This window comes from Thalassophryne amazonica, chromosome 11 (genome assembly GCF_902500255.1).
Source record: "Thalassophryne amazonica chromosome 11, fThaAma1.1, whole genome shotgun sequence".
Classification (NCBI taxonomy): Eukaryota; Metazoa; Chordata; class Actinopteri; order Batrachoidiformes; family Batrachoididae; genus Thalassophryne; species Thalassophryne amazonica.
In genome coordinates this window covers 12,000,547-12,028,294 of record NC_047113.1, presented here as the reverse complement: position 1 = coordinate 12,028,294, position 27,748 = coordinate 12,000,547, and the positions used below count along the sequence as shown (strand labels likewise).

Sequence of the window (27,748 nt, the reverse complement as noted above, 5' to 3'; positions counted from 1 at the left end):
ACGGGTTATCTGCTTTAAGCTACGAGTTTGTGAGTTATACCATGGAGTCAGGCACTTCTGATTTAAAGCTCTCTTTTTTAGAGGAGCTACAGCATCCAAAGTTGTCTTCAATGAGGATGTAAAACTATTGACGAGATACTCTATCTCACTTACAGAGTTTAGGTAGCTACTCTGCACTGTGTTGGTATATGGCATTAGAGAACATAAAGAAGGAATCATATCCTTAACCTAGTTACAGTGCTTTCTGAAAGACTTCTAGTGTAATGAAACTTATTCCCCACGGCTGGGTAGTCCATCAGAGTAAATGTAAATGTTATTAAGAAATGATCAGACAGAAGGGAGTTTTCAGGGAATACTGTTAAGTCTTCTATTTCCATACCATAAGTCAGAACAAGATCTAAGATATGATTAAAGTGGTGGGTGGACTCATTACTTTTTGAGCAAAGCCAATAGAGTCTAATAATAGATTAAATGCAGTGTTGAGGCTGTCATTCTCAGCATCTGTGTGGATGTTAAAATCGGCCACTATAATTATCTTATCTGAGCTAAGCACTAAGTCAGACAAAAGGTCTGAAAATTCACAGAGAAACTCACAGTAACGACCAGGTGGACGATAGATAATAACAAATAAAACTGGTTTTTGGGACTTCCAATTTGGATGGACAAGACTAAGAGTCAAGATTTCAAATGAATTAAAGCTCTGTCTGGGTTTTTGATTAATTAATAAGCTGGAATGGAAGATTGCTGCTAATCCTCCGCCCCGGCCCGTGCTACGAGCATTCTGACAGTTAGTGTGACTCGGGGGTGTTGACTCATTTAAACTAACATATTCATCCTGCTGTAACCAGGTTTCTGTAAGGCAGAATAAATCAATATGTTGATCAATTATTATATCATTACCAACAGGGACTTAGAAGAGAGAGACCTGATGTTTAATAGACCACATTTAACTGTTTTAGTGTGTGGTGCAGTTGAAGGTGCTATATTATTTTTTCTTTTTGAATTTTTATGCTTAAATAGATTTTTGCTGGTTATTGGTAGTCTGGGAGCAGGCACCGTCTCTACGGGGATGGGGTAATGAGGGGATGGCAGGGGGAGAGAAGCTGTAGAGAGGTGTGTAAGACTACAACTCTGCTTCCTGGTCCCAACCCTGGATAGTCACGGTTTGGAGGATTTAAGAAAATTGGCCAGATTTCTTGAAATGAGAGCTGCTCCATCCAAAGTGGGATGGATGCCGTCTCTCCTAACAAGACCAGGTTTTCCCCAGAATCTTTGCCAATTATCTATGAAGCCCACCTCATTTTTTTGGACACCACTCAGACAGCCAGCAATTCAAGGAGAACATGCGGCTAAACATGTCACTCCCGGTCTGATTGGGGAGGGGCCCAGAGAAAACTACAGAGTCCGACATTGTTTTTGCAAAGTTACACACCGATTTAATGTTAATTTTAGTGACCTCCCATTGGCGTAACCGGGTGTCATTACTGCCGACGTGAATTACAATCTTACCAAATTTACGCTTAGCCTTAGCCAGCAGTTTCAAATTTCCTTCAATGTCGCCTGCTCTGGCCCCCGGAAGACAATTGACTATGGTTGCTGGTGTCGCTAACTTCACATTTCGCAAAACAGAGTCGCCAATAACCAAAGTTTGATCCTCGGCGGGTGTGTCGTCGAGTGGGGAAAAACGGTTAGAGATGTGAACGGGTTGGCGGTGTACACAGGGCTTCTGTTTAGAACTACGCTTCCTCCTCACAGTCACCCAGTCGGCCTGCTTTCCCGGCTGCTCGGGATCTGCCAGGGGGTAACTAACGGCGGCTAAGCTACCTTGGTCCGCACCGACTACAGGGGCCTGGCTAGCTGTAGAATTTTCCACGGTGCGGAGCCGAGTCTCCAATTCGCCCAGCCTGGCCTCCAAAGCTACGAATAAGCTACACTTATTACAAGTACCGTTACTGCTAAAGGAGGCCGAGGAATAACTAAACATTTCACACCCAGAGCAGAAAAGTGCAGGAGAGACAGGAGAAGCCGCCATGCTAAATCGGCTAAGAGCTAGTAGCTATGCTAAGCTAGCGGATTCCTAAAAACACGCAAGTGAATAATGTGTAAATAATTTAGAGGTGATTCAGCAGAAGGAGTGCTTTAGTTAAGGCACGTAAAGATTACACTGGGAAACAAATCGTAATCTAGATAACTAGATCAATCTAACTGCGCAGATTAAACAGCTAACAGATACAGAAAAACACCGCTGTGCTCCGGAACAGGAAGTGATACAATACAAGCCTCTACTGGTATATATTGTAACTTGATGTTGAAAAATGCTTGTTAATGGCTCATTTGATATGAAACTCTGACTAAGAGGGACATGGAGAAGCCAAAACTCAAGAAATAAACTTTACAAATCACTTATGTTTAAACGCATTCAGCCAATTAGGATGCTACTGAAGCTCAAGGTCTTACTTCTGGATTTGACCTCATATAAGAGTGGTTAATATTCACAAGGTTACACAAATGAATATACTCATACAATTGCATGACTTCACTTCCTTTCCTTCCTCAGCAAAGACAATATTGGTCTAAACTGTTTTCTGTATATGCATGAAGAGCGTGTACTAAAGCCCAACATTTTAATTAATTTCCTGCTGATTAAACACAACATATTGCTCAGTGACAGAACACTGAGTGGTACTCCTACTACTTGCTGCATAGCTTGACAAATATACTCATTTTTCAGCTTATGTTCACTAAATATGAAAACTGCGTGATGGTTACATAAGTACACAATTTTGCTCATTTATGATATGCTGACTGCAAACATATTTATGCAAAGATCATACCATTAAAATGAAAAAGTATATGCTGTTTTTTTTTTTTTTTTTTTTTTAATGTACTTTGCAAAACAAGCAACAAAAACTGCTTCAGTGAACAAATGCCTTCAGCCCAGCTGTCTATCTGTTTGTTTGTTTTGCCCTAAAACAATATATAAAATCTTCAAAAATCGACTTCTTCCAAGTCCAAGGGGTATTAGGTATACTCTGCAATGCATTTTTTAGAGTAAGTACAGATATAAAAATAAAAAGATGAGAGAGATGTTGTGATGGAGATTGAATGTTGCTATGGTGAGACACAAAAACAGGCACAAACCAAATGAAACTATTTAATGCTGCAGCAGCTTCCGGAGTCTGATGGCTGCTCTGTAACAGTGGAATAGAATAAATCATCTGTTGTAATCTGTCTGTGGGCCACATAGATCAGAATCAAAGGAAACCATAACACACTTCTTATTTACTAGACTGCTACACTGTCCGACGTTAGGCTTTTCAGCTGTCTTCTGATGCAAACAAACACACATACACACACACACTCATATGCACACATGAAGCACAGTGGTTAAAGTGAATGTTGTAGTAACTCACTCGTTGAAGACCAAGTCTGGAGCAAAGTAGAGCATAGAGCTGTTGGTCAGCGTGTACGACCTCCAGCCCAAAGCGAACACCATCACCCCCATCCACGACAGCTGAATCACTGTCATCTGATCGTCCACATGGAGGTCACGGAAACCTGTCAACAGTTATTTCATTAAACCTCCGGACGTGTAACAATGAGGCGTTAAGACACAATCTTACTTAATCTAAATTAAAAAAACACAAGAAAAACAAGGTGACGATTGCACAGTCAACTGAGGGCTGCACTTTCCACCTGCTCTGTCTTGGGTTATATATGAACACAGCCCACTCTAGTGGTCAGTATGGAACTTGAGGATGACGACACCATGTTGGTGTTCAAACTGTGGTTACATCTCTTGGAAAGAACCTCATCTGCTGGGAAATGTCTTCCTTCACTGTGTCGAGGTGTTGCTCCGTGCAAACAGGCACTTTATAATGGAATAACTGCTAGAAGAGCACATTCTTCTGCTGAAGTGGACAGTTTAATAGGAGTGGCTCTGCATCACATGTGTCAGTGCATTTTTATTTGCCCTATTAAAGAAACATCCTGACCTGAAGCAGATTTCTTGTTGAGATCTACTTAATTGTACTGAGAAATTGAGGAAAAACATTAAAGATGGTTAATAAAGTGGGAGACGGGATACAAGGAGTTGCCCTTGTTTGACAAATAGATTGGAAAGGTTGCAGAATATATAGAATCATAGCAATTGATGAATAAAATGCACAGTATACACATATATACATTATTTTACAAATAAGGATCAATATAGAAATACAGTTTTCTTCATTTCTATTGTTGTCTTATGAGGCCGTTTATTATTATTATTATTATTATTATTATTATTATTACGTCCGCCAAGGGCATAATAAAATCATCAGTGATTATTTATTTGTTTGTCTGTCTGTCTGTTAGCAGTATTACATCAAAACTACACAGATTTGGACAAAATTTTCACCACAGATAGATATTAGGCTACAGAAGACTCCATTACATTTTGGAGGTGAACCAGATCCGGATTCTGGATCAAGATTTCACTTTATATAGGCTTTGAAGGATTACGTCAAAGCAAAAGAAGCCTCCCATATGGAAAAGAAATAGAAAAAAAATTACAAGAAGTTACATCAATTCCAGTAATAAATGTTTATGTTTGACATGTTGTTCTTATAAGTCTCAGTTTGATATTACACATATCTACTAAGGATTCTGTATGTGGAATTACTGTCATATGTTGTTCTTTTAAGTTCCCAATTTATATAAGTTACATATTGTACAAATTTACTAAGGATCTTATATCTGGTTTGACTGTCACATGTCTTACAGGTTCCAGACAGAACATATACAAACTTTATAAAATTTATGTATATCTTTTCCATATGGGCTACCTTATGGATTCTCACCAAATATGCACAAAAGACAGATATTAGAGCATGGAAGACTCCACTGAATTTTGGAGGTGATCTGGATCCAGATTCTGGATCAAGATATATAGGTTTTGAAGGATTACATCAAAACTACTTCACAGATTCTCGCCAAAATTGCACCAAAGATAGATATAAGGGCATAGAAGACTGCACTGAACTTTGGAGGTGATCTGGATCTGGATTGGCTCTTATTATTATTATTATTATTATTATTAGCAGCAGCAGCACAATCCCCATGGATAAATCCAATCTAGTCTCACCACAATTCCCCAGAACAAAAACACTTGCTGTACATGTACACATTTAGTAAATTAATGACGTATATAATGAAGTGGATTAGTGGTTAGCACTGTTGCCTCACAGCAAGAAGGTCATGGGATTGATTCCCACCTGTGGTCTTTCTGTGTGGAGTTTGCATGTTCTCCCTGTGTTTGCAAGAGTTCTCTCCGGGTGCTCCGGCTTCCTCCCACATCCAAAGACATGCAGGTTAGGTGGATTGGAAGCGTTGTCCATAGGTTTGTGTGTATGTGGCCATCTGACAGACTGGCATCCTAACCAGGGTGTACCCCACCTTGCACCCTATGACTGCTGGGATGGGCTCCACCCACCCGTGATGCTCGTTTGAAGTAAGTGGTTGAAGATGAGTGAGAAGTAGGGATACCAGTTTTTTCCAGACTGAGTACAAGTACATATATTTTGGTACTTGTCGATACAGAGTACTGATACGAATACTTAATGATAACTTAATGATAATCATTAACTTTGTTTTTTTTGTTTTTTTTACAATCATTTCACTTAAATCATGTAACTTCACTTTTTGATTACAACAAATTGTCCTTTAACATTAACCATGTTTCTTAACAAACATGGCACTGCCAGACATCTCACTTGAATGTAACCTGTGGACTTCAGCACTACAAAATACCAGGAACAGAAGTGAAACTGTCCATCACTAACTTTACTTATGTCTGTGAGGACTAAAAGCCTTTTTTAAAAATGTGAGGGGCAGATTCTTTTTGATGAAAAGAAGCTTCTCTGCATTATTTCTGTTTTCATCTACAATGTGTACACTGAGCTAAACAGCCTTTCACTCCCCACACTATGTTTATTTTTTTTTTAACTTTTAATTAAATATATATAGGTAACATACACAAATAAATAAATAAAGTAAATGTTTTTTTCCCCAAAGGTGGAACCTGTAAATACTGGAGGAGCACGGCATCGTACGCACACGCACACATGGTGCTGCGCAGCATCTCTGCTCCACAGAGGCGAACATGAGTAAACATTATTATTATTTTTTTTTTCTTTGTGGAGCATGGGATAATTTCATTGCGTGCAGACAGATTTGCTTGTTGCCTGTGGTCGCTGAGACAATAATGAAGCACAGTGACTTTTTCAACTTCTGGCACAAAAGTGCAGCCCATGGGAAGGAGAGGAGGCTCCGAACGCAGCACCACAGACATTCAACAAACAGATTACACCTGTAGCGGACCGAGCCGGTCTCCCATCGGCCTGGACAGCCACACCGGGGGCTGAAACTCACCAACCTGATGGACAATCTCTTCCACTGAAACTGCGATCTGATGGACGGAACTGTGGCATAAAGAGCCAAAGTCACAGAGGAACTTTTTTCAGCCACAACAAGGAATTAAAGTATTTTCAGATGTTGTTTTCCAAACTCAGGAGGCTGTATGTGGATAATTTTTTCTACAGGATCATTTATTGATGAATCACACTGAAATGAAAAGGTAAGCCTTTATATTTACCCTGTGTGTGAATTTACTCCGCATGAGGACTGTGGTTTTCAGCCAATGGACAGCATTGATAGACGTATTTCGACTTATGAGTAAATTACATGAAAGCATGTAAAAATCTATAAATTAGCCGCATCATTGTTTAAGCCGCAGTCTTCAAAACGTATGAACAAAGTAGCGGCTTATAGTCCAGAAATTACGGAGTGTGTGCGTGAAAATCCCCCATAGAGAAGCTGACATCGGGATCGGTGCATCTCTAGTGAGAAGTATACAAAAGCTCTCAAATAAAGAGAGCTAACTATTTCAGTAGGTTTCTTTAGTCATAGTATTTATGAATTATGAATTGATAAATTATATTTTATTATCACAGCCAATATATTTGGCTATAATCTGTTGAATTAGTCTTTGTTTTGAGTAGTTACTTGGAAAATACTGTTATTATTATCATCATCATCATTGCCATAATCAGAATCCCCATGATAAATCCACTCTCAATCTAGCCAAAATTCCCCAAAACAGAAATACTTAAACATACATATTTTACTAAAGGTTTAATTAAATTAATGTAGCATATAAAATCCATCCATCCATCCATCCATCCATCCATCCATCCATCCATCCATTTTCTTCCGCTTATCTGATATAAAATCTATATCGGATAAGCGTAGCGTAAGCGTATATAAGTATATAAAATCTTTCACATAACAATAGCTAACTATTTTAGTAGGGTTTTTTATTCATAATATTCATGAAATATGAGTTGATAAATAAATTGTACTTTATTATGATCATTGCTAATGAATTTGGCTTCCTAAGAGCAATTACTGGCAAAAATATTAAGAAAGATGTTCCAAGATCCTTGTAAATTATATATATTTAATCCAGTTGCAGCTCATAACTGGTTAATACTGTCATTGTGTGGTAGCATGGTTTCCTTATTTACACTTACAGTCTTCATATAATATGTAGTATAATTGGCTAGAAACTATCTTAGTGTTAGGTGTGATGTCAATGCTCTGACATCGCACCCCAGGTTAGCATGAGCTGAGTTCCTCCATTGTGAACAATGGGATTCATCATGTGCTTAAAAAATACATACCATATTTTCCAGAGTGTAAGTTGCACCACAGTATAAGTCTTACAGAATACTAAATGTGTCTTGAAGAGGAAAAGCCTATATACTATAAGTCACATTGGAGTACAAGGTGTACCTTTTTTCTATATTATCTATCAGCCCTTTCATTTGTAGTTGCAGCATATTTTTATTATTGGGATAAATTCTTGTTATTAGAGTTTATTTTGTTTCATGGGTGATGGTCTAGTAGTTAAAGCGTTGGGCTTGAGACTAGAGGATCCTCGGTTCAAATCCCAGCCTGACTGGAAAATCAATAGGGCCCTTTTGCAAGATCCTTAATTCCCTAGTTGCTCCCGGTGTGTAGTGAGTACATTGTATGGCAGCACCCTCACGCTTTGAGCGTCTGATGCAGATGGAAAAGCGCTATATAAATGCAGCCCATTTACCATTTCATATATATATATATATATATATATAATTAAAATATTCAACTTATACTCAGGAAAATATGGTACTTGTGGTGGCTGAGGCGACAGGAAGGCCTTGAACCAGTGATTCACAATATACGCAATCGTTCACGTGTCTTAAAAACTTGTTAGCGCCACATAATGTAACACTAACCTACCAATGTTAGTGTGACAACTCACTAGCATTACATAGTACAATGATAATGGGATAACATTAGCTTGAAAACCCAATAACATCACATAACACATGCTAGCACTGGTACCACAGTCTCTTATACGTATACTGGTAGCGTGTTTTTGAAAACATGGCTGTGATTGGTCCATCTGATACGTTGGCCACTATTGGCTATCACGCCACGCTCTGTGATTGGCTGTGGTGTAACCGCTGAAAATGTAAGTTGTTTCCACTCCTCCAGAGACTGTGGTACCAGTGCTATGTTGTAAACAAAGGCTGCAGCCAATCGGAGAGCGGCATGTCTCAGCCAATCAGCAAAATGTCAGAATCCTGACTAAAAGTCACGTGACCAAATAACCCGATACCGACTCCTTTGCCTTGGCTGGAGGAGTGGAACCAACTTAAACACACGCTAACAGGCATTGCATAAAGCAGTGCTAACAGGCTAACATTAGCATGAGCCGAGTGCCTCCGTTGTAAACAGTGAGATTTCTAAAGTGCTTTAAAACAAACAAACAAAAAACAACACACTGAGTACCATATTCCTTACTTAGAGAATCGTGGTATAGATTATTCCTGTGAGGTGTGTGTTTTTATTTCCATTTTACGTTTGATGGGATTTGTTGTATTCTGGCTTGAAAATAGAAGAAAGAACAAGATGCAAAACAAGATAAAAAGAAAACAGAGAGGGGAAAAAATAATACTAGAACAGCTCCCTTGTCTGGATCTACTCCAAAGAGTAATGAGTTCTTTGGCTCATACCTCAGTGCACCTGGTTTTACACACACACACACACACACACACACACACACACACACACACACACACACACACACACACACACACACACACGTTAAACAGCTTATAGGAAACTAAAGAAGATGGTTAAAACAACATCAACAACAACAAAAAAATCCTATTGCACAAAGTTATATAATATTTAAATAAAAGTCTGCACCCAACCTAGAATTTAACAGACTATTCCTTCATCAAATAATAATAATAATAATAATAATAATAATGCTGAAACTCAAAGAAATAAAATGGGGGTGGAAACATTGCCTCTTTGGTGGAAGTTGTTTTTGTGATGTGGCGTTACATAAGTGACTTTCCCCTGCGTCTGCTCCCGTCCCACGGTCTGTTCCATTGTATTGCTCAATCTTGTTAACACGTCTGACCTTGTGGTGTTTTACTTGGCATGTTATTGTTGAAGCATCAGCGACAAATAATGTATCCAATGTGACACCGAAGCTGCAACAAATACTGCGTGACATCAGCAGAACACCCACGTTATCTGTTCCGCTGCTCGCGCTGCATTACCTGGGATGGCTTTGGCCCAACGCACCACAGTCACCAGCTGTCTTTCCCCCAGCTCGTTCAGGCTGGTGAGCAAAGACGCCGGACTGTCCGGTTGGGCTGGGTCATGTCCGGCATTGACCACAGCTGGCTCAATGGCCTGCAGGACGCTGAGCATGGTTAAGCAGGAGCGCAGGCTCGGAGTCGGGGCGAGAGCCAGAGCCTGGGATGCTGTGGAGTCACAGTGTGCTCATTAATGAGTGAATCACTTAGCGTCACACTCCAGCTTTATACACACTAATCCTCACTACCTTGATCCCTGACAGCTGGGTTACTGGCTTCGGCTTCTGCTCTCGTTCCAGCTCTCGATTGCTCCTCCTCTCCGTTCTTCGACTGTCCGGCTCCCTTCAGCCTGCGACCTAGAAACCACGGCAGACGATTCAGACAAAAAGAAGAAGACAAAAACATGGAAAAAGATAAGAAGCTAACAGTCGGAGTTGTTGTGTCTGATTTACTATAACAACAGGTGGGTTAAAAGGCGAGAAGAAAAACTGCGACTCTGGGTGGAGTAGTGCAGCAGAGTTTGGAGTTCTTTATTTTCAAAGAGGATTTATGAGGAAGTTCTTGATTATTATCAGCTGGATGGAAAAAAAAACCCAATACTTGTTTTTTTTGGGGGGGCCTTTTAGTGAAATTCAATTCTAAGAGCGTGTGTAAGCTGGAACATTTTATTGGTAGCTTCTGATCCAATGCATCTAAAGTATCCAACCACTGTGACCCCACTTCCAAAATCACTCCCCAAAGTCATGCCAAGTAGCCCCTCTCCTTCCTTGTGTTGCGCCCTTTAGTTTCTCACCTTTAAGGCTCATTCCTGACATGAAGCACCTTTTTAAACGGCACGAGGCGCAGTTCTTCCGCCTCAGTTTGTCAATGGTACAGTCATTACGACTGGCACACAGGTGGTTCTGCTTACCTGGGAGAGACAAGCAAACAAACACACAAGCAGGTTTGTGATGATGGCACAGCTTCAGCAACGCCCAGGCTGTAACCGTTGCCAGGTGTTTACCGACACCTCATAACTCTGGCTCGTAATGTCAGGTCACCGTGCCCTTCCAGCACGAGGGAGCGAGTGGGTGCCAGGAACCAAATCAATGATTGATCGAAGGCATTCTTGTGTGTTTTTGTGTGTCATGCCCACCTGCAGCTGCCCTCTTGAAAAATACTTTGCAGCTGCCACAAGTCACTGCTCCATAGTGACACCCTGAGGCGTCATCACCACACACTTGACACACCCTCCGATCTGACAGGTAGACGCCTGGAAACAGATCTTCATTCCTGAACACGTAGAAGCACAAATACATGTTTGTTAAAGGAGCGGGCAAACGCTTGGTGGGTTATTTGCTTACCGGGTACATACAGTTTTAATGACCTTTCACTGGTGAAGCAGTTTGGAAACTTTTCACCTTTAATCAGCTCATAGGTGCTCAGAGTACAGTGATGCCACACCCACAGTGACACCACACCCACATCTCAAAATCTCAAGCATGTAAAGAAAGTGTTAAACAGGCTTTTAAACAATTAAGTTCACCAACGACAAACAACAAGAAAATATCTGAACTCTTTTCCATAAACTACCTGTCCAGGATGGATCCTGGCTCTCACCCCAATGACCGCTGGGAGAGGCTCTGGAAAAAAAAAAAACCCATGAGTCGTGACCCATAACTGGAATAAGCAACCTTTGAAATGGATGGATGGATTTCCATAAAATTATCAATTATCCTACATATTAGGAAGGGCAGGAAAACTAACCTGCACCTCTAAACGTAATCAATGACAGATTCAAAACAATATCAAATTAACTATTGCAGCCATTGGGCCAGTTTTACCTGAAAGGTTATCTCAAGAAAGTACAAACCAAGTTTTTAAGATTTGCTGGTTGACCTGAAAACACAATCAGGATGTAGCCAAAAAAATAAAAACTGGCCTGAAGGCAAATATTCAAAACGGTGGTTTAAATGTTGACACAATTTCTCTTTTGGTTTTTACTTTTGAATAGACACAAGGCCTTCACTTTCAAAAATAAGCTTCAGGTCACAAAAAATGTACTTGTTCCTAAATAATTTCATTAATGGGTTTAAATTCAAAATTAAATCCAAATTGTCCACCAAAAGGCTGTTTTCAAATAAATGTCCCTATAATGTATCATACCACCAATTTTCAATCTAATTCAATTTATTTTATTGGTATAGCATCAAATCACAACAAAGCTGCCTCAAGGCGCTTCACATGAGTAAGGTCGAACCTTACCAACCCCTAGAGCAAGCACACAGGTGACAGTGGTAAGGAAAAACTGCCAGTGGTGATAATGAGGAAGAAACCTCAAACAGACCAGACTCAAAGGGGTGACCCACTGCTTAGGCCATTCTAACAGTTACAAGGTTGTTACAGATTGTCTAAAAGTTTGTTTACAAGCCCACAAGCAACAAAAACAGAGTCCTTAATTGAAAATACAATAAAGTCCATCTTGGGTCTCTAATATATAATATCCAGTACATGTGGAACAGGCGTGGCATCCCAAGGCCAGGATCAGTCAGTAGTGTTGTCAGTGCATCGGACAGAGAGAAAAAGACCAGAACCAGTTGGCTCGAAAAACTGCACCTAAGGTACGAGTTTACCAGCAGGGAAATCGACAGTGAAGCAGAGAGAATACTAAGGTGATCGTCGGCAGCAAGCCCTGAGCTTCACTAACAGACCCAGAATTTAGATGAAGTGAGGCCGACACCTGCTCCGTTGCTGATGAGTTAACCCTCATCAGCACATGTCCTGAAACCGACGTTCCAGGCAACCTGGGGTCCATGCGGACCCAAAGAGAAAAACACAGCAATATTACATTAAAATGTGACTAAACTAACTTTTATTTGTATTTATGTTGAAGAAGATTTTCTTACATGCATTCAGGCACTTTGAAATGAAATATAACTCTCAGAAAAATCCATTTTAAGAGACAACAACTGAATGCAACATCAGGAAAATTAAGGCTTGTATCAACACGTTCTGATAATCATGATCTTAACCTAAACCTTAACCTACAGAAGATCAATTATATGACAATTACATGTAGAAAATGTTAATTAAAATGCCCTCACAGCACATATGCAACCCGATTACAAAACTGTGAACCTGTAATGCTAATTAAAAATGTCCTTATAGCACACGTGTACCACATGTACAAGAAATGTTCTGTGATCTACTGTAAGAATGATTCACTTTCTCTTTCTCACTCTATTCACACGCACTCTTTACATATAATGCTTGGTGTTGAGTGAGTTTTGCACACATGACTTCCACATGCACTGCACGTTTGGCGTATTTTTTGTCAGCTTCTCTTGAACACACAATGCAGTGGCGTTTTGCTGCAGGCTGTCCAGCAGCAGCCTGTTGACGCACATCTAGCACAGCCATGTGCACCAACGCACTCTTTACATCTTTCTGCAGAGCCCTACAATTTTGCATTCTCTGCTGCAAGAGATCATTAACCAGTGCTTCACCAAGTGACCTCAGGAACTCTCTGCGCAGACTCTTTTTCCTGTGTGCCATCCATTCTGGGTGGTTGGAAACCCAAATCACCTTTGCTGCTATGCCTGCTACATCAATCATACTGAAGAATAGTACAAGGGGCCTATCCGTTGCTCTTATGCTTCACACTGTATGTGTCTACCTTGTGATCCATGTTGTCAACACCTCCTTTGTTTTCATTGTAGTGGGTTATGATCTCTGGTTTTGCCCTTTCACCCCCTCCAGTGTTGTCATGGTGGATTGATAGATAGCATGATCACAGCCTTGCCTGGTTTGAGGACATAGAAAGCTATGGTTAATTCTCCTGCAAATACAAAAATGGAAGATGCTTCTGCCCTTGCATTACTTGCAAGCATTTCGTGAGGAATATCTGGCTTGTTGCTTCTTATGGTTCCAACATTTGTCAGATGGCGAGTCAGAATTTCTTGAACCAGAGGCACACTAGTGAACAGATTATCAGCATTTATGTTTCTGCCACTACCATATAATGCTTGAACCATGTCTTTGACCACTCTGGCATCTTGGTTCATCTCCCTTTGCTCATTAGGTTGCCAGCCAAGGTAGACCTGGCTATTCAGGAGATAGCTCGAGTTTGAATCACAACGCCACTAAATTTTTATTCCATACTTGGCAGACTGGCTCTTTATGTACTGTCTAAATGGACATCTTCCACAGAAGTAACATCAGTCCCAGGGATGTAGTACTTTCTGAGTTGTGCAACAAACATAGTCCAGATGTCCCGCAATGCTGCTGGCTTGTCTGTTGCTTGTTGCCGTGGATTATTAATCTTGCTGTCAAAGCAGATGAAATAAAGCAGGGATTTAAATTGGTTGAGTGACATAATTGCTTGGAATGTTGCTCTCCCATTGCGTGGACTCCACAATTCATCCAAAGTTTCATGAGCAGCATGATACATGCCCTTGCGGGCATGTACTTGTACTTGGCCCCACAAATCTTAGAAGCATGGTGTCTAACCAGATCGTTACTCTGGATGGCATTTCCCTGATCTCTAGTAATACTGTGAGAAATCTTGGAGTTATTTTTGATCAGGATATGTCATTCAAAGCGCATATTAAACAAATATGTAGGACTGCCTTTTTGCATTTACGCAATATCTCTAAAATCAGAAAGGTCTTGTCTCAGAGTGATGCTGAAAAACTAATTCATGCATTTATTTCCTCTAGGCTGGACTATTGTAATTCATTATTATCAGGTTGTCCTAAAAGTTCCCTAAAAAGCCTTCAGTTGGTTCAGAATGCTGCAGCTAGAGTACTGACGGGGACTAGCAGGAGAGAGCATATCTCACCCGTGTTGGCCTCCCTTCATTGGCTTCCTGTTAATGCTAGAATAGAATTTAAAATTCTTCTTCTTACTTATAAGGTTTTGAATAATCAGGTCCCATCTTATCTTAGGGACCTCGTAGTACCATATTACCCCATTAGAGCGCTTCGCTCTCAGACTGCGGGCTTACTTGTAGTTCCTAGGGTTTGTAAGAGTAGAATGGGAGGCAGAGCCTTCAGCTTTCAGGCTCCTCTCCTGTGGAACCAGCTCCCAATTCAGATCAGGGAGACAGATACCCTCTCTACTTTTAAGATTAGGCTTAAAACTTTCCTTTTCGCTAAGGCTTATAGTTAGGGCTGGATCGGGTGACCCTGGACCATCCCTTGGTTATGTTGCTTTAGACGTAGACTGTGTTTCATAATTATTGTATGGCCTTGCCTTGCAATGTGGAGCGCCTTGGGGCAACTGTTTGTTGTGATTTGGCGCTATACAAGAAAAAAGTTGATTGATTGATTGAAGGATCAAGAGGCCAAGGAATGTTGGCATTTCAGTCACACTGACTTGTTCCCATTCCTTCTGGTGATTTGGATTTGTGTCATTCCATTCTCTATATACTCCAGTGGCCTCACAGTTTGTTTCTCTGATGATTATATCCAGCATATCTTCTGCGATGTGTAGATCAAAGGCAGCTAGAATGTTATCCACTCTGCCCTCTCTTGTCACACCTGGTACATGTTGAATAATGTCCTGTAGGCCTCTCCTGTGGCAAGGAAGTGTGTTACGATTCCATACTTTATTATTCTTTGAGGTCATTTGTGCTTGCATATGCAGGGCACCACCTTCATCATCTGCTGCTGCTTCATTTACTCGAGTCTGTCTTAGCACACCTCTTCCTCTACCACTGCCCCTTCGTTGGGCATGGCCTCTGCCCCTTCCATGCCTTCTTTGTTGTGCTATATGCCTTCTGTCTTCTTCACCATCACTCCCTGCTGATTAATTTGATTCATTTCTCCTGTTTTCTGGTCTCAAGGCATTCCCCCTTCCTCTGCCAGGTGTACTACTTCTGTCTCGGATCTCCTTAACCATAGGTTCATCTTGCAAAACAACATTGTCACCTTGAGCCCCTTGAGCATTTCTTTGTTTACCATCACCCTGATCAGACTCAGAATTAAATCAAATAAAATCAATTTTATTTATATAGTGCCAAATCACAACAAACAGTTGCCCCGAGGCACCTTATATTGTAAGGCAAGGCCATAAAATAATTACGGAAAAACCCCAACGGTCAAAACGACCCCCTGTGAGCAAGCACTTGGCAACAGTGGGAAGGAATTAATACCAGAGACCTCTAAGAGGTGGTCCTCCTGTTCAGAAACTGATTCATTACCAAACAGTCATTTTCACAATGTCAATCATCATCATCATCAACATCACTTGAGGATGCTAGGATTCGTTTTAGGGCTTCTGCAGGTGTGTATTTTGCCATTTTTATTACGTCCACCAAGGATGTAATAAAATCACTGGCGTTTACTTGTCTGTCTGTCTGTTAGGAGGATTACATTAAAACTACTCCACGGATGTTGATGAATTTGTCACCAGAGATAGATATTAGGCCATGCAAAAGTGCACTGAATTTTGGAGGTGATCCAGATCCGGAATGGCGGACATCAGAAATCTCAGATTTCTCTTGTTTACTCTTGCAATTGTTTCACTCTAACCTGTAAATACAGGTGAAGAATATCAATGTTTGAATGTTGCAAAGAATAAATATTTACATGGAACATCATACACAGCTTCAAAACATTTGCTTATGGTCAAGTATCAAATAATCCTGGAGTCCATGTGGACACCAAAAAAAAAAAAAAAAAAAAAATATGTCTTGACATTTTTCCAAAAACATAATGGGTTTATTAATTGGATATATAGCGTGAGGAATACATAAAAGGATTTGTCAGGAAACCAATTAAAGATGCATTTTTTTAATAACATTTTCCCCTCCGGGGTCCACATGGACCCCAAGTGTGCCGATTAGGGTTAAAGGGAGAGGAAGCATAGTACCATACTGTGTCAGTATGCTAGCTATACGAGAGGGAGAACAGATGTATCTTAAATCTGGACTTGAAAGTCTCTACAGAATCTAATGGTTTTATCTCCGTAGTGAGATTATTCCACAAAACAGGGGCACGAAAAGACAGACTTTTTATTCACGCTAGGGACACAAAGTAGTCCTGCATCTTGAGAATGCAGAGCCTGGGCCGGTACATAGGGTTTACGTAGGTCTGCTAAGTAGGGAGGTGCTAGTCTGTGAATAATTTTATGAGTTAGTAACAGAACCTTAAAATCCAACCTCACAGAGACAGGAAGCCAGTGAAAATATGCCAAAATTGGAGTAATGTGGTCAAATGTGTGGTCTGGCAGCAGCATTTGAACCAATTGGAGACCTCTAATGCTGGACTGCGGTAAACCAGAAAATAGAACATTGCAGTAGTCCAATCTAGAAAAGACAAACACATGAATCAGGGTCTCTGCATCACCCATAGACAGGATGAGACAAATCTTCGCAATGTTTCACAGGTGGAAGACAGCAGGCCTCATAATATCTCTAATGTGTAGGTCAAAGGACAACATGGGATCAAAAATCAACCCAAGGTTCCTCACTTTGTCAGTGTGATGTATGACACACGAGCCTTGGGAAAGCGTTAGCTGATCAAACTGTTGACTATGTCTCGCTGGACCAAGGACCATCATTTTCATCTTACCCGAGTTTAAAAGTAAGAAATTGCTGTACATCCAGCTTTTCAATGGAGCAAGGCAATCCTCTAAAGACTTTACGTGTGCGATATTACCAGCAGTTACAACAGCATGTGGCATGTACAACTAGGTGTCATCAGCATAACAGTGAAAAGTAATCCCATAATCCCGCAGTATGTGTCCGAGGGGTACTATATAAAGGGAGCAAAGCAGGGGACCTAAGACAGACCCTCTATTTCATATTGCCAAGGTTAGAGGTAGTGTTGTTGTATAGAACACAATGAGAGCAAGTGGTTAGGCAAGATGTCACGCAAGGACATTCCCAGTAACCCCAAAATGATTCTCTAACCCAGGGGTAGGCAACCTGTTCCAGAAAGAGCCATGAGGGTGCAGGGTTTTCTTTGCAGCCACTGACTCCACCAGGTGATTTCACTGATTCCATCTGCTCAAAGTGATATTAATCAGTAAAATCACCTGGTGGAGTCAGTGGCTGCAAAGAAAACCTGCACCCTCATGGCTCTTTCTGGAACAGGTTGCCTACCCCTGCTCTAACCTATCAAGTAGAATACGATGGTCCACCATATCAATTGCAGCGCTAAGATCTAACACTAACAGAACCATAGTGATGTCTGAATTCATTGCAAGCAGAAGATCATTTACCACTTTAGTGAGGGTTGTCTCCATGGAATGATGTGTTCTAAATGCAGACTACAGTGGCTCAAAGAGATCATTCTCAGTAAGGTGGTCCACGAGCTGCTGTGAAACCACTTTTTCCAGAATTTTAGAACAAAATGATTTGATATTGGCCTATAATTTTTCAGTACACTAGGGTCAAGAACAAAGATTTTAAGTCATATTTGAATCACTGCAAATTTGAAAGATTTAGCAACAGATTCTGAGATTAGTGCTAGTTAGTGACACAACCAGTATATGAAAGGAGTGGCTTCAGGACAACTCTGTGAATGTTCTTGAGTGCTCCAGCCAGAGCCCAGACCTGAATCCGAATGAACATCCCCGGAGAGATGTGAAAATGGCTGTGCACTGATGCTCCCCATCCAACCCGATGGAGCACTTTTTCCAAGATCTTAGAAACAAAATGATAGGTTGATATCGACCTATAATTTTTCAGTAAACTAGGATCAAACATTAGATTTCTTAAGTAATGGTTTAATCAATGTAGATTTGAAACATTTTGGAACATATCCCAAGGTTAGTGGCATATTAATCATTTCCAACACAGTAGACCCAAGAGTGGGCCACATGTCTTTAAACAGTTTTGTTGATATAGCGTCAAAACTACAGGTGGTGCTTTGAGCAGAAGTTACAGGTTTCATCAGCACACCCAATTGAATATATCAATTTGGAAATCTAGGTGATGTATCAGTAATGGCACCCACCTCAATAACAGGGTGTAGTGGCTGGACTAAGGCATGCTGGAATATATTTAACCTAATGCCACCTATTTTCTTCTTAAAATCTAAGAAATCTTGGGCTGTAAATGGAGAGCGACTTGTGGGTGGTTGTCTGTGAATAAGTGTCGCCACAGTGTCAAACAGGAACTTTGAATTACACTTGTACCAAACAACAGGATTAATAATAGTAGAACATCTGGTTTTACCAGCCTTTTTGGGCGTCATCTTGAATATCTGGTGTGAGGCCCAGTCTGTATGTTACTTTTTATTTTTCCTCGTATGAACATCCTGATTGTTAGTTTGGTTTAATTTAGGTTGGGATGAGGGTTGGTGGGAGGGGGTGTGTGGTCCTAGCTTCCCTACTAAAGAACAAACGCTTGGATTTTGTTTCTGATGAAATACATATAGTTAAATATGCAGTTCGATATTAAATTGACACCACTAAGCTGTTTCCTGAATGTGCTGTTCAATTACAGAGACATTTGTTTGGACCAGAGCCAGATGAATCATTCAACCTGCATCATTTCAAGCTGTTTTATAAGTGGTAAGACGAGACTCCAAACAGCAAGCGTCAGAGTTATGAGCCAAAATTTTGAGAATACCTCTATCACAGTATGGGAGAAAAAAACATAGAGGGTTATATTATACCTTTTTCACAAGCTTATACATCTTACCAAGTGATTAAAGAACAAAAAAATACCCCTATTGACAGTTTGGCTAAGTGGTTAGTACACATAGCTTCCATGCATAAGGTTCCCGGTTCAAACCCCGCCCCTTCCACATTTCTCCATGTAATGTGGAGTTGCATCAGGAAGGGCATCCGGCGTAAAACTTGTGCCAAATCAAAATGCATATCCACCTTGGTCTGCTGTGGCGACCCCCAATGAAAACAAGGGAGCAGCCAAAGGACTTACTTAAAGAACAGTCAGGTGGGGGAAATCAGTTTACGCTGTTTTTCGCTTTAAATGGAAAGGACCTTCTGCTGTCATGTGTCGCTCTCCTCACTACAATTTTAACTAACTGCCGTTATTATTGTTGAGTTGTCTTATGGTTGATTTTATACTTATCCAACCGATCTCAATGTGTCTTGTACAACAACACTACTTCAAAACTTGTGCCGGTAAAATATGAGGTACCACAGGGTTCTATAATAGACCCACTGCTATTCTCTCTTTACATAGCACCCCTTGGACAGATATTGTGATGCTATGGAATTACCTTTCACTGTTATACTGAGGACACTCAGCTTTACATGCCAATTAATGCAAACAATCTCGCTCAAAAAAGGATTTTTGAGGACCGATTTTTAGGGGGGGGCCGTTCAGTTGGCAACACCGGTCCAGAACCAGGAAGCCAGCTGGTACCACCTCTGCAGACCCCTCACCCCCTGGACACACACTGTTTAAACTTCTCCCTTCTGGTTGATGTTACAGAGCTCTGTACACCAAAACAACAAGAAACAGGAACAGTTTCTTCCCACAGGCCATTACACTGAAACAATTTAACCTGCCAAAATAACTCACTAATTCATATACCTCATGTACAACTTCAATTTGTTTGTCCGTTTCTCCTTTGCACACATTTTTATTTGCACTTTTTAAATAGTGAATTATTTGGTGTTTAGCAGGGGTGGTGGCCAAGTGGTTAATGCGCTTGGTTTCAGTTCAGAAGGTTCTGGGTTCAAATCCCAACCCTGCCACATTTCTCCATGTAATGTGGAGTTGCGTCAGGAAGGGCATCCGGCGTAAAACCTGTGCCAAATCAACATGCAGATCCACCTTGGATTTGCTGTGGCGACCCCGAGTGCAAACAAGGGAGCAGCCGAAGGGACTTACTATTTGGTGTTTAGTGTGTATTTATACATGTTTGAACAGAGAGAGTACAGTTCAAACCGGAGTCAAATTCCTTCCTGTTATGTGAGTTCAGATTTTCAAATCCTACATAGGCTAGCACCCCCACCCCCACCCCCCCCCAAAAAAAGAACTGGCAGACCTAATTAAACCTTATGTACCAACCCCATGCTCTGCATTCTTGGGATGCAGGATAACTATGTGTTCCAAAGGTAAAGAAGTAGCCAGCAGGTCAGACCTTTTTATGGTGTATCTTTTCTGTGGAATGGTCTGTCTGCTGTGATAAAATAGTTTATGTGTGTCCTGCCTGAGGTTTCTTTCTACAATCTAAACACCTTGGGATGAATTATGTTGTGATTTGGCACTGTATAAATAAATTAAACTTGAATTGATGTCTCTGGGTTCCATAGTATGGTGGTAAATGAAAATGGAGTCCAGACCATTGACTGCATAAACACTGGACAAACCATCTGTGATATTACCCATAAGTGATTTAAAGAGGTGGAGCTTGGGCAAGACTGGTTTGACGGAGCGGGACGAATGAAACCCAAACATGATCACTTATCTCAAAGTTACCAACTTAGCTAAAGCAAACAGGCTAGGTAACCTTCAATTTAGGTATTTGATTAATGCATATGTCTGCAGACTGGACGGTGGTTTATTACGTGGCTTGGGTGCAGATATTAAAAACTATGACTGCCATCCAGCCTCATTAACAGTGGCAACATGAGCGGAGCTAACATTACCAAGCTACTGATACCTGCTAAATAATGCCAATGGTGTAATGTAGAAAAAAACAATATTAAAATTTCAAACAGAAACACTGGCACACAGATCATTTAGATGGTCCATTAGAACAATTAACAGTCCAGAAAGCCACAGTCGAGTCCACAGTTTGCGACTGCCGCTAGCAGTGGCCTTCTCTGCCGATTGACACACTAGCTGTCCCTCAAAGTGACTATAGCCCCAAACTATTCATACATTTATTGCTTAAAATAGCTTAAATTGATGAGATATAAAAAAGATTCACCGCCATACATGTGCCATTTTGTACCAGGCTATAAAGTTGGAGATTTTAACATGTGCTTCGACGGGGACTGACTTGCTTTTCCAGCCTCAAGTGGCCCTTCAAATAACAGAAAGGTGGCACTTCCAATTTATTTTTCAGCACTTTTTTACTCAGATTGCCAGTCACCATGTCACGTCACTCAGCATTTGCATGAAATAGACTTCTTATCCATTTTGGCCCCACCTCGCTGATGGCATAGTGACCACTGTCTCATGTTGCTGCAAAATGCCCATTCTAATTAAAAATGAGTGGCAAGTCTTCACTTTGCCTCTGTCACTTGTAGCTAATGTGACCATAGGGTTAAACTCACAGACTGGCTAAATAGACTTCTCTGAGACAACCCTCCAGTAATAAAAGACACACCCCTCATCCACAAAGACCCAAGATCCACGTCTGTGAATAATGGGAGAGACTACACAGATCCTAATTTTAAAATAGACTTTATTTTCGTTCGTGTTGGCGATCCTCCTGTCCTGTGCACCAACAGCATTTCTTGTATATTCGTCCGTGAATTGTTCTGTAATTTATGTTTGTATCATGCCCCAAGCAGAGGGTCACCCCTTTGAGTCTGGTCTGCTTGAGGTTTCTTCCTCAGAGGGAGTTTTTCCTTACCACTGTTGCTCTGGGGGTTGGTAAGGTTAGACCTTACCTGTGTGAAGCGCTTTGAGGCAACTCTGTTGTGATTTGGCGCTATATAAATGAAAATAAACTGAATTGAAATTTTAGGAGAAGAAGGTTATATTTGTCACAAACATGCAGACTGCGATGATCCTGAGAAAATAAATAAATAAATCAAACCCACGCTGTCTAATCCAGATCCAGAGGCTGTTACCGTAACTATCACACTACAGACTCATCAAGGTGAGTTTAGTAAACAGCATGATGTTTGACTGTCACAGGGTCTGTCCACATTACATGGATAGGTGATGTCAGCTCTTTAACCCCTCAATCACATGCAACCCAGCTAAAAGTTTCAATTCAGTCAAAGGTGTTTCATCACAGAGAGAAGCCAAATACATCATTAAAGTTCACATATCTCTCTGTGATACAGGCCTGTAGCCAGGATACGAAAACAGTGGGGGGTGTTCTCTTTTTGTGAGAGTGAACCATTGTGCCTTAATAGGGGATCTGCATTCTGGAGGGTTTTTTGATCACTATCCACCACCCCAATTTAGCTGTACTGCTTGATATGTGTTCTATTAGTACTTTCCTTAACACATTTTCACCTTTTCTTTGCCTTTATCCCAAACTGTCATCACAAACTACATGTTTGTTTTATAAGATAACTAATCCCAAGAACTGTTTTGGCTTCCCTCATCCTAACAGACCTCATTTTACAGCTAGAACCCCAAACAGACCCAGTAATGCCTGAGCTTAGACGTCACGGTAAAAAGAAAAGAAAAAAAAAAAGACAGTGCTTCACGTCCCACTTTAGCTATGCAGAAAAGTTAAAGTAAGTAAACATGTAAGGATTAAACAATGAGAAGCCGTGCATTACACGGTTTGAATGCACGACGCGGAGTCTAAAACACCACGACGCGAAGCGGAGTATAATTGAAACTGTATAATGCACAGCTTCGAGTTGTTTAATACGCTTATTCCATGGTCCCGCACAGTGAGCTAACACACAAATATTTATTTAAGTTAACAATTTCATAAAAATGCTGAAGTATTTGGGACTATTTTATGCCAGTCTCAAGATATTTTCATCCTTGGCAACCGTTCTCTTCTTCTTTCCCGTCTTCAATCTTGTCCAGTTTGTCCGATGCTAAATCTTTATGCCGTTGCTTTTGCTGTTCTCATTTGTTCTCCTCCTCTTTCCATTCCTCAAACATTTTGATGACACCTGATGAACTCTGTAAAAGAACGGCTCCAATGTCACACCCGGTTTGCACTGAGGAAAGTCCAGGGGGACTGAAACGTTTGCACTTTTCTTTTCTTTTTTTTCTTTTTCTTTCCTGCACCCTTCTGGGTAAGGCTCCTTTAAGTAAAAAAAACATGATCTGAAAAAAACTCTGAGTTTGTCCTTCTGTGTGCGAGTCCCTCCTGCAAACAGTTTATGCTCCGCTTGACTACCGCACCAGAACCAAACAGGACTTGTGTAAAGAGCGCAACTCATTTTTTGCTAAACTCAAACATTTTGGCCCAAAGTATTAAAATTCACTTGGAAATCCATGTTTTATCGCGTTTCTGTCATTCAGCTATCAAAACACAGTTGATCTGCACCAAGTGATTTGCGCGTTGCTATGGTGACGACCAGAGCGGAGTGATATTACAGTGACTTAACTCACCAAACTACATGTGCGTATACACAAAAATAATGCAGACATGGAATTCTCACTGACCACGGTATAAATTTTTGTATGGCTTGTTATTTCTACTTGGTTCTTTTTATGTAAAATTCCGCCCCTTACCAAAAACCAAACCATTGTAATCCTCATTTTGAGTTTATTCAAGGTCACATTAGAAACCAGGCCTGGGACCCTCACAGACAGTGTCCATCTTGTGAAAGGCCCCTAAAATGAGTCATACAACACTTTTTATACAATGTGGGTGTTAACACGGGTGTGGTTTAGTCTCACATTTCTAATGTTACTGGCTCTCACCAACAGGGGGAGCTCTCCCTGTATCTGAAACTTGGACAGATGATAGAGTAAAACTTAACATTTCTCAGAACTTCCAAACAAATAACACAAATACATAATAGCTAACATAAAACAAAGAATTAGCACAGATATTATCTAACAGGCTCATCAATTAAACAGTGCAGAACTGCAGTAAAACTTAGGCCCAGAGTAAAACTGATTTAAACATTTCAGTTGTTAAAACTATTATTAATTATCATTATTATTATCATTATTATTATAATAAGTAGTAGTATTTAGGAGTACGAAAAATGTATTCAACAGTGGATCTTTAATCTAGGGATGTTGTGGGGATGGGGGGCGCCTCTACAACTGTTTGAACAAATCGGAGCTGCGACACAAAACAGCAGACTAACAGCTCGCAACATCAAACGCCGATATATCATCAATATGGGGATTAGCGGTGCACCAAACAAACATTTATACCGGTACTTCAACCCCTAACAAGCACCAGGGTGAAAATTGTAGCAAAAGTGGGAGACATGGGCGGTTTATCTGAACCCCCCCGAAGCCCCTTCTGGCTCTGGCTAAATTACTGGAATAATATTCAATCCACTTCCACGCCCAGATCATGACAACCAAATTACAGTAACAGCTGACCTCATGTGAACTCTTCCTGTCAATCATAGTACGTGTGCAGAGAGTAATCTCTCCTCTTCAGGCACACCCTGTTCACTCTCACAGTTTCCATTTACACCTGGAACCTGACCAGTACAACCACCAGCTCATCTGTCAATCGAACTACCACCAGATGGTGCTGCAGTTACGACAACACATAAGGTTAAATCAGCACTCCACCAAGTGCTTTTCTAGTTGTCAGTCAATTAAACAGTTGAGTATTTTTACAGTTATAGACTTAATTGTACAGTGATTTTTTTTTTTTAAATGTGGAGGGTCAATGATCAATTTAAAATTCCTTGTCTTTTTTGTGAGGTTGAAAAGTATTAATCAGGTAGAATTTGGATTAAAGGCAAGGCTTGTTTTTATTTTTAAACTGTCTTCCCCTTGTGAATCTCCCCTTCGATTGCTGGGACATTTTGTTGTCTGGTCCCTGTTGTTGTTCCCAGTGATTACATTTATGTTGATCAGTTGTACAGCTGGGCACAACTTGATAAATGTTCAATTTGATTTACAGATCAATATTTATCCTTTTATTGGAGTCTGGCTCAAAAGTTGAAGGATGTCTCCACAATATAAAAAGACAGCAGTAAATTTAAAAATGTCCACCAAAATATTGACTTTAAATTTCTAAAACTGTATTGTTAAATTTCAAACTGGATTTAACAAGAAAATATTCACACACCTCTGCACATAAATGTGCCTATTTAGAGGTTTGTGATTCCTACTTTTTTCTTCTTCTTTTGTATATAATGTAAGCACGACTGTGTTGTATTGTTTTTACAGTCACCTTGAGTATTTTATGTGTTAGATATGCATAATTAGTCACATGTGATCATTTTATTTTATTCTAATATGGGTTTCCTTTTAAGAACAGGACAATTTCTGATAATTAACCTATAAGGCCAACTAGATCATTTATAGGAGTTCATCTGTGATCAATGAGTAAATAAATGTGGTAATCGTGAAATACTTTTGTGTGGAAGCTCTGGTCCCTATAGGTCTCTGGATGGTCTACTGAACCTCAAGTTTTTTTGTTTTTTGTTTTATTTTTAATAAAGACACATCACAGTTATCCTGAACCCAGTATTATTCATCATATTACTCCAGAAACAACATTTGATTTATAAAGAAAGATTTAATTTTCAGTCATGTTTAAATGGGTCAAAATAAAAGGTTTCACTCTGATCACATGATCAGCAACAGGTGCCATATCTCTTGTTTACACTGACACAATGCAATAGCCACAGCACGAATGCAGAGTGGTACAAGGTCAAGGGAAGGGTCACCTGCTTGCACGCAGCGTTACCAAGGTGAAGGGCAATGTGGTGTTTTAAGAACACAAACAATTTAAGGATGATAAAGATGCACCGTGGCCCCTTTTAAGCACAAATAATTACGAATCACTCTGATTTGTAAGGTGGAAACTCCAAACTTGGACGGTCTGTAATTATTTGTGGAGAAACGAAAAGGTCACTACAGGTCAAGTGGGGTCAAATAAGGACAATCTGTCTTTTTTTTTTTTTTTTTTTTAAGAAAAATCAGAAAGTACAAATGCACCAACAATTCAGTCAGACTTTACCTGAAACGGCGGTCCGCGCAGTGCGTCCACGCCGCCGGTTCGGTCTTAATGGTGGGGTAACCGGCGTGCCCCCGGGCGGCTGCACTTTGGTAACTTTCCGCTTGGCCGTACTCTTGTGCCGTGGCTGATTTGGCGCCAGCTTTTCCGCTGTGTTCTCCGCTGTTGTACCAGACGCAGCGGCATCCACGCGAGGCTTCTCCACAGTTACAGTATTTACACAAGAAATTAACTCCACCGGATCCGCCTCTGACGGGCTCGGCCGGACCACCGTATCCGCGCTCGTTTACGCACCACGCATCCGCCGTCGCGTCTCTTAAGAGGACTTGTCCGCTGGAGTACCCCGGGTAAGGTTTTATAGGTGACCGATCGGGCGGCTCGCCCACAAATAAGTTTGACTCCTTGCACACGTACCGGGAGACCGCGGAGGATCCGTGCGTCACGGGCAGCGCGCCGTCCGCCGCGTCGCCCGATCGCAGCAGATCCATGCAGCTCACTCGATCCATATCACGACACACTTTTCCAAAGTCGTCCTCTCTCGGGTTGGCGTTCGCTGCCGCCACGGTGGCGCCTTCTGGGTGCACGCCTGCTGCCGCTCCTAATAAGTGGAGCGCTCGGTGCGCGCTGCTCGCCAACGCGCCACTGGAGGAGCACTGACAGGAGACTGGATCCAAACCCAAGGACACTGACACTGCTTTGCTGAGCCCCGCCGTGCTGGCACACGCGCAGGTGTCCGTGGCGTCTTCGCTGTTCATTAATAAAGAGTTTGACGTGTCGTGAAAAACGGACTGGTTCGAGTTGAAGGACATAATCGCGCCGCACAGTTTCAGAGAACTGCGCGTTTTTTCTCCAGGTGAGAATACGCTTCGGTCTCAGTGCAGGAAATTCACAGCAGTCGCTGACGTAGGTCTCTGCAGCCAGAGGACGTCCCGTCGATCCGATCCACCAAACCAAAGGCAACTTTTTCTATGTAATCCTGCAGACCGAGATCCTGGTTCCGGACGTGTCCAAAAATCCACTTAACACGCGGCAGAAACCCCGCCAGCAGACTCGGGCGTGTGCTCCGGTTTATCACCCAACAATAAAGTCTCCTTGTAAATTATCTCAATTGGAGCACGACTGCCGCGCCTCTTGTTACTTGGATGCAAAACTAATTTCAGTTCTCGCGAGGACGACTGAACCGTGCGATTACCCCCATGACTGATTATGATCTAAATTTATTAGACCAAAATTATATTGTGAGATGAAGTGAAGACGTTAAACACAGAGAAAACACTCTAATATCTCCAATGGAGTATCTTAGTGAAGTAATATAGACAGTAACAATATATA

General features: G+C 41.1%; 1 protein-coding gene across 1 annotated transcript in view; it reads right to left on the bottom strand.

The window, feature by feature from the left end:
* The window catches only part of LOC117519959 (androgen receptor-like), a 46,583-nt gene extending 19,076 nt beyond the window's left edge, over positions 1-27,507 (bottom strand). Inside the window, exons 1-6 of the mRNA XM_034181252.1 lie at positions 26,420-27,507; positions 10,834-10,970; positions 10,492-10,608; positions 9,947-10,054; positions 9,660-9,866; positions 3,414-3,558 (exon numbers count right to left, since the gene is read on the bottom strand). Coding sequence (XP_034037143.1) covers positions 3,414-3,558; positions 9,660-9,866; positions 9,947-10,054; positions 10,492-10,608; positions 10,834-10,970; positions 26,420-27,225 — 1,520 coding nt within the window. The 5' untranslated portion in view covers positions 27,226-27,507. The remainder of the gene's footprint in view (positions 1-3,413; positions 3,559-9,659; positions 9,867-9,946; positions 10,055-10,491; positions 10,609-10,833; positions 10,971-26,419) is intronic.
* Positions 27,508-27,748: the final 241 nt, after the last annotated feature.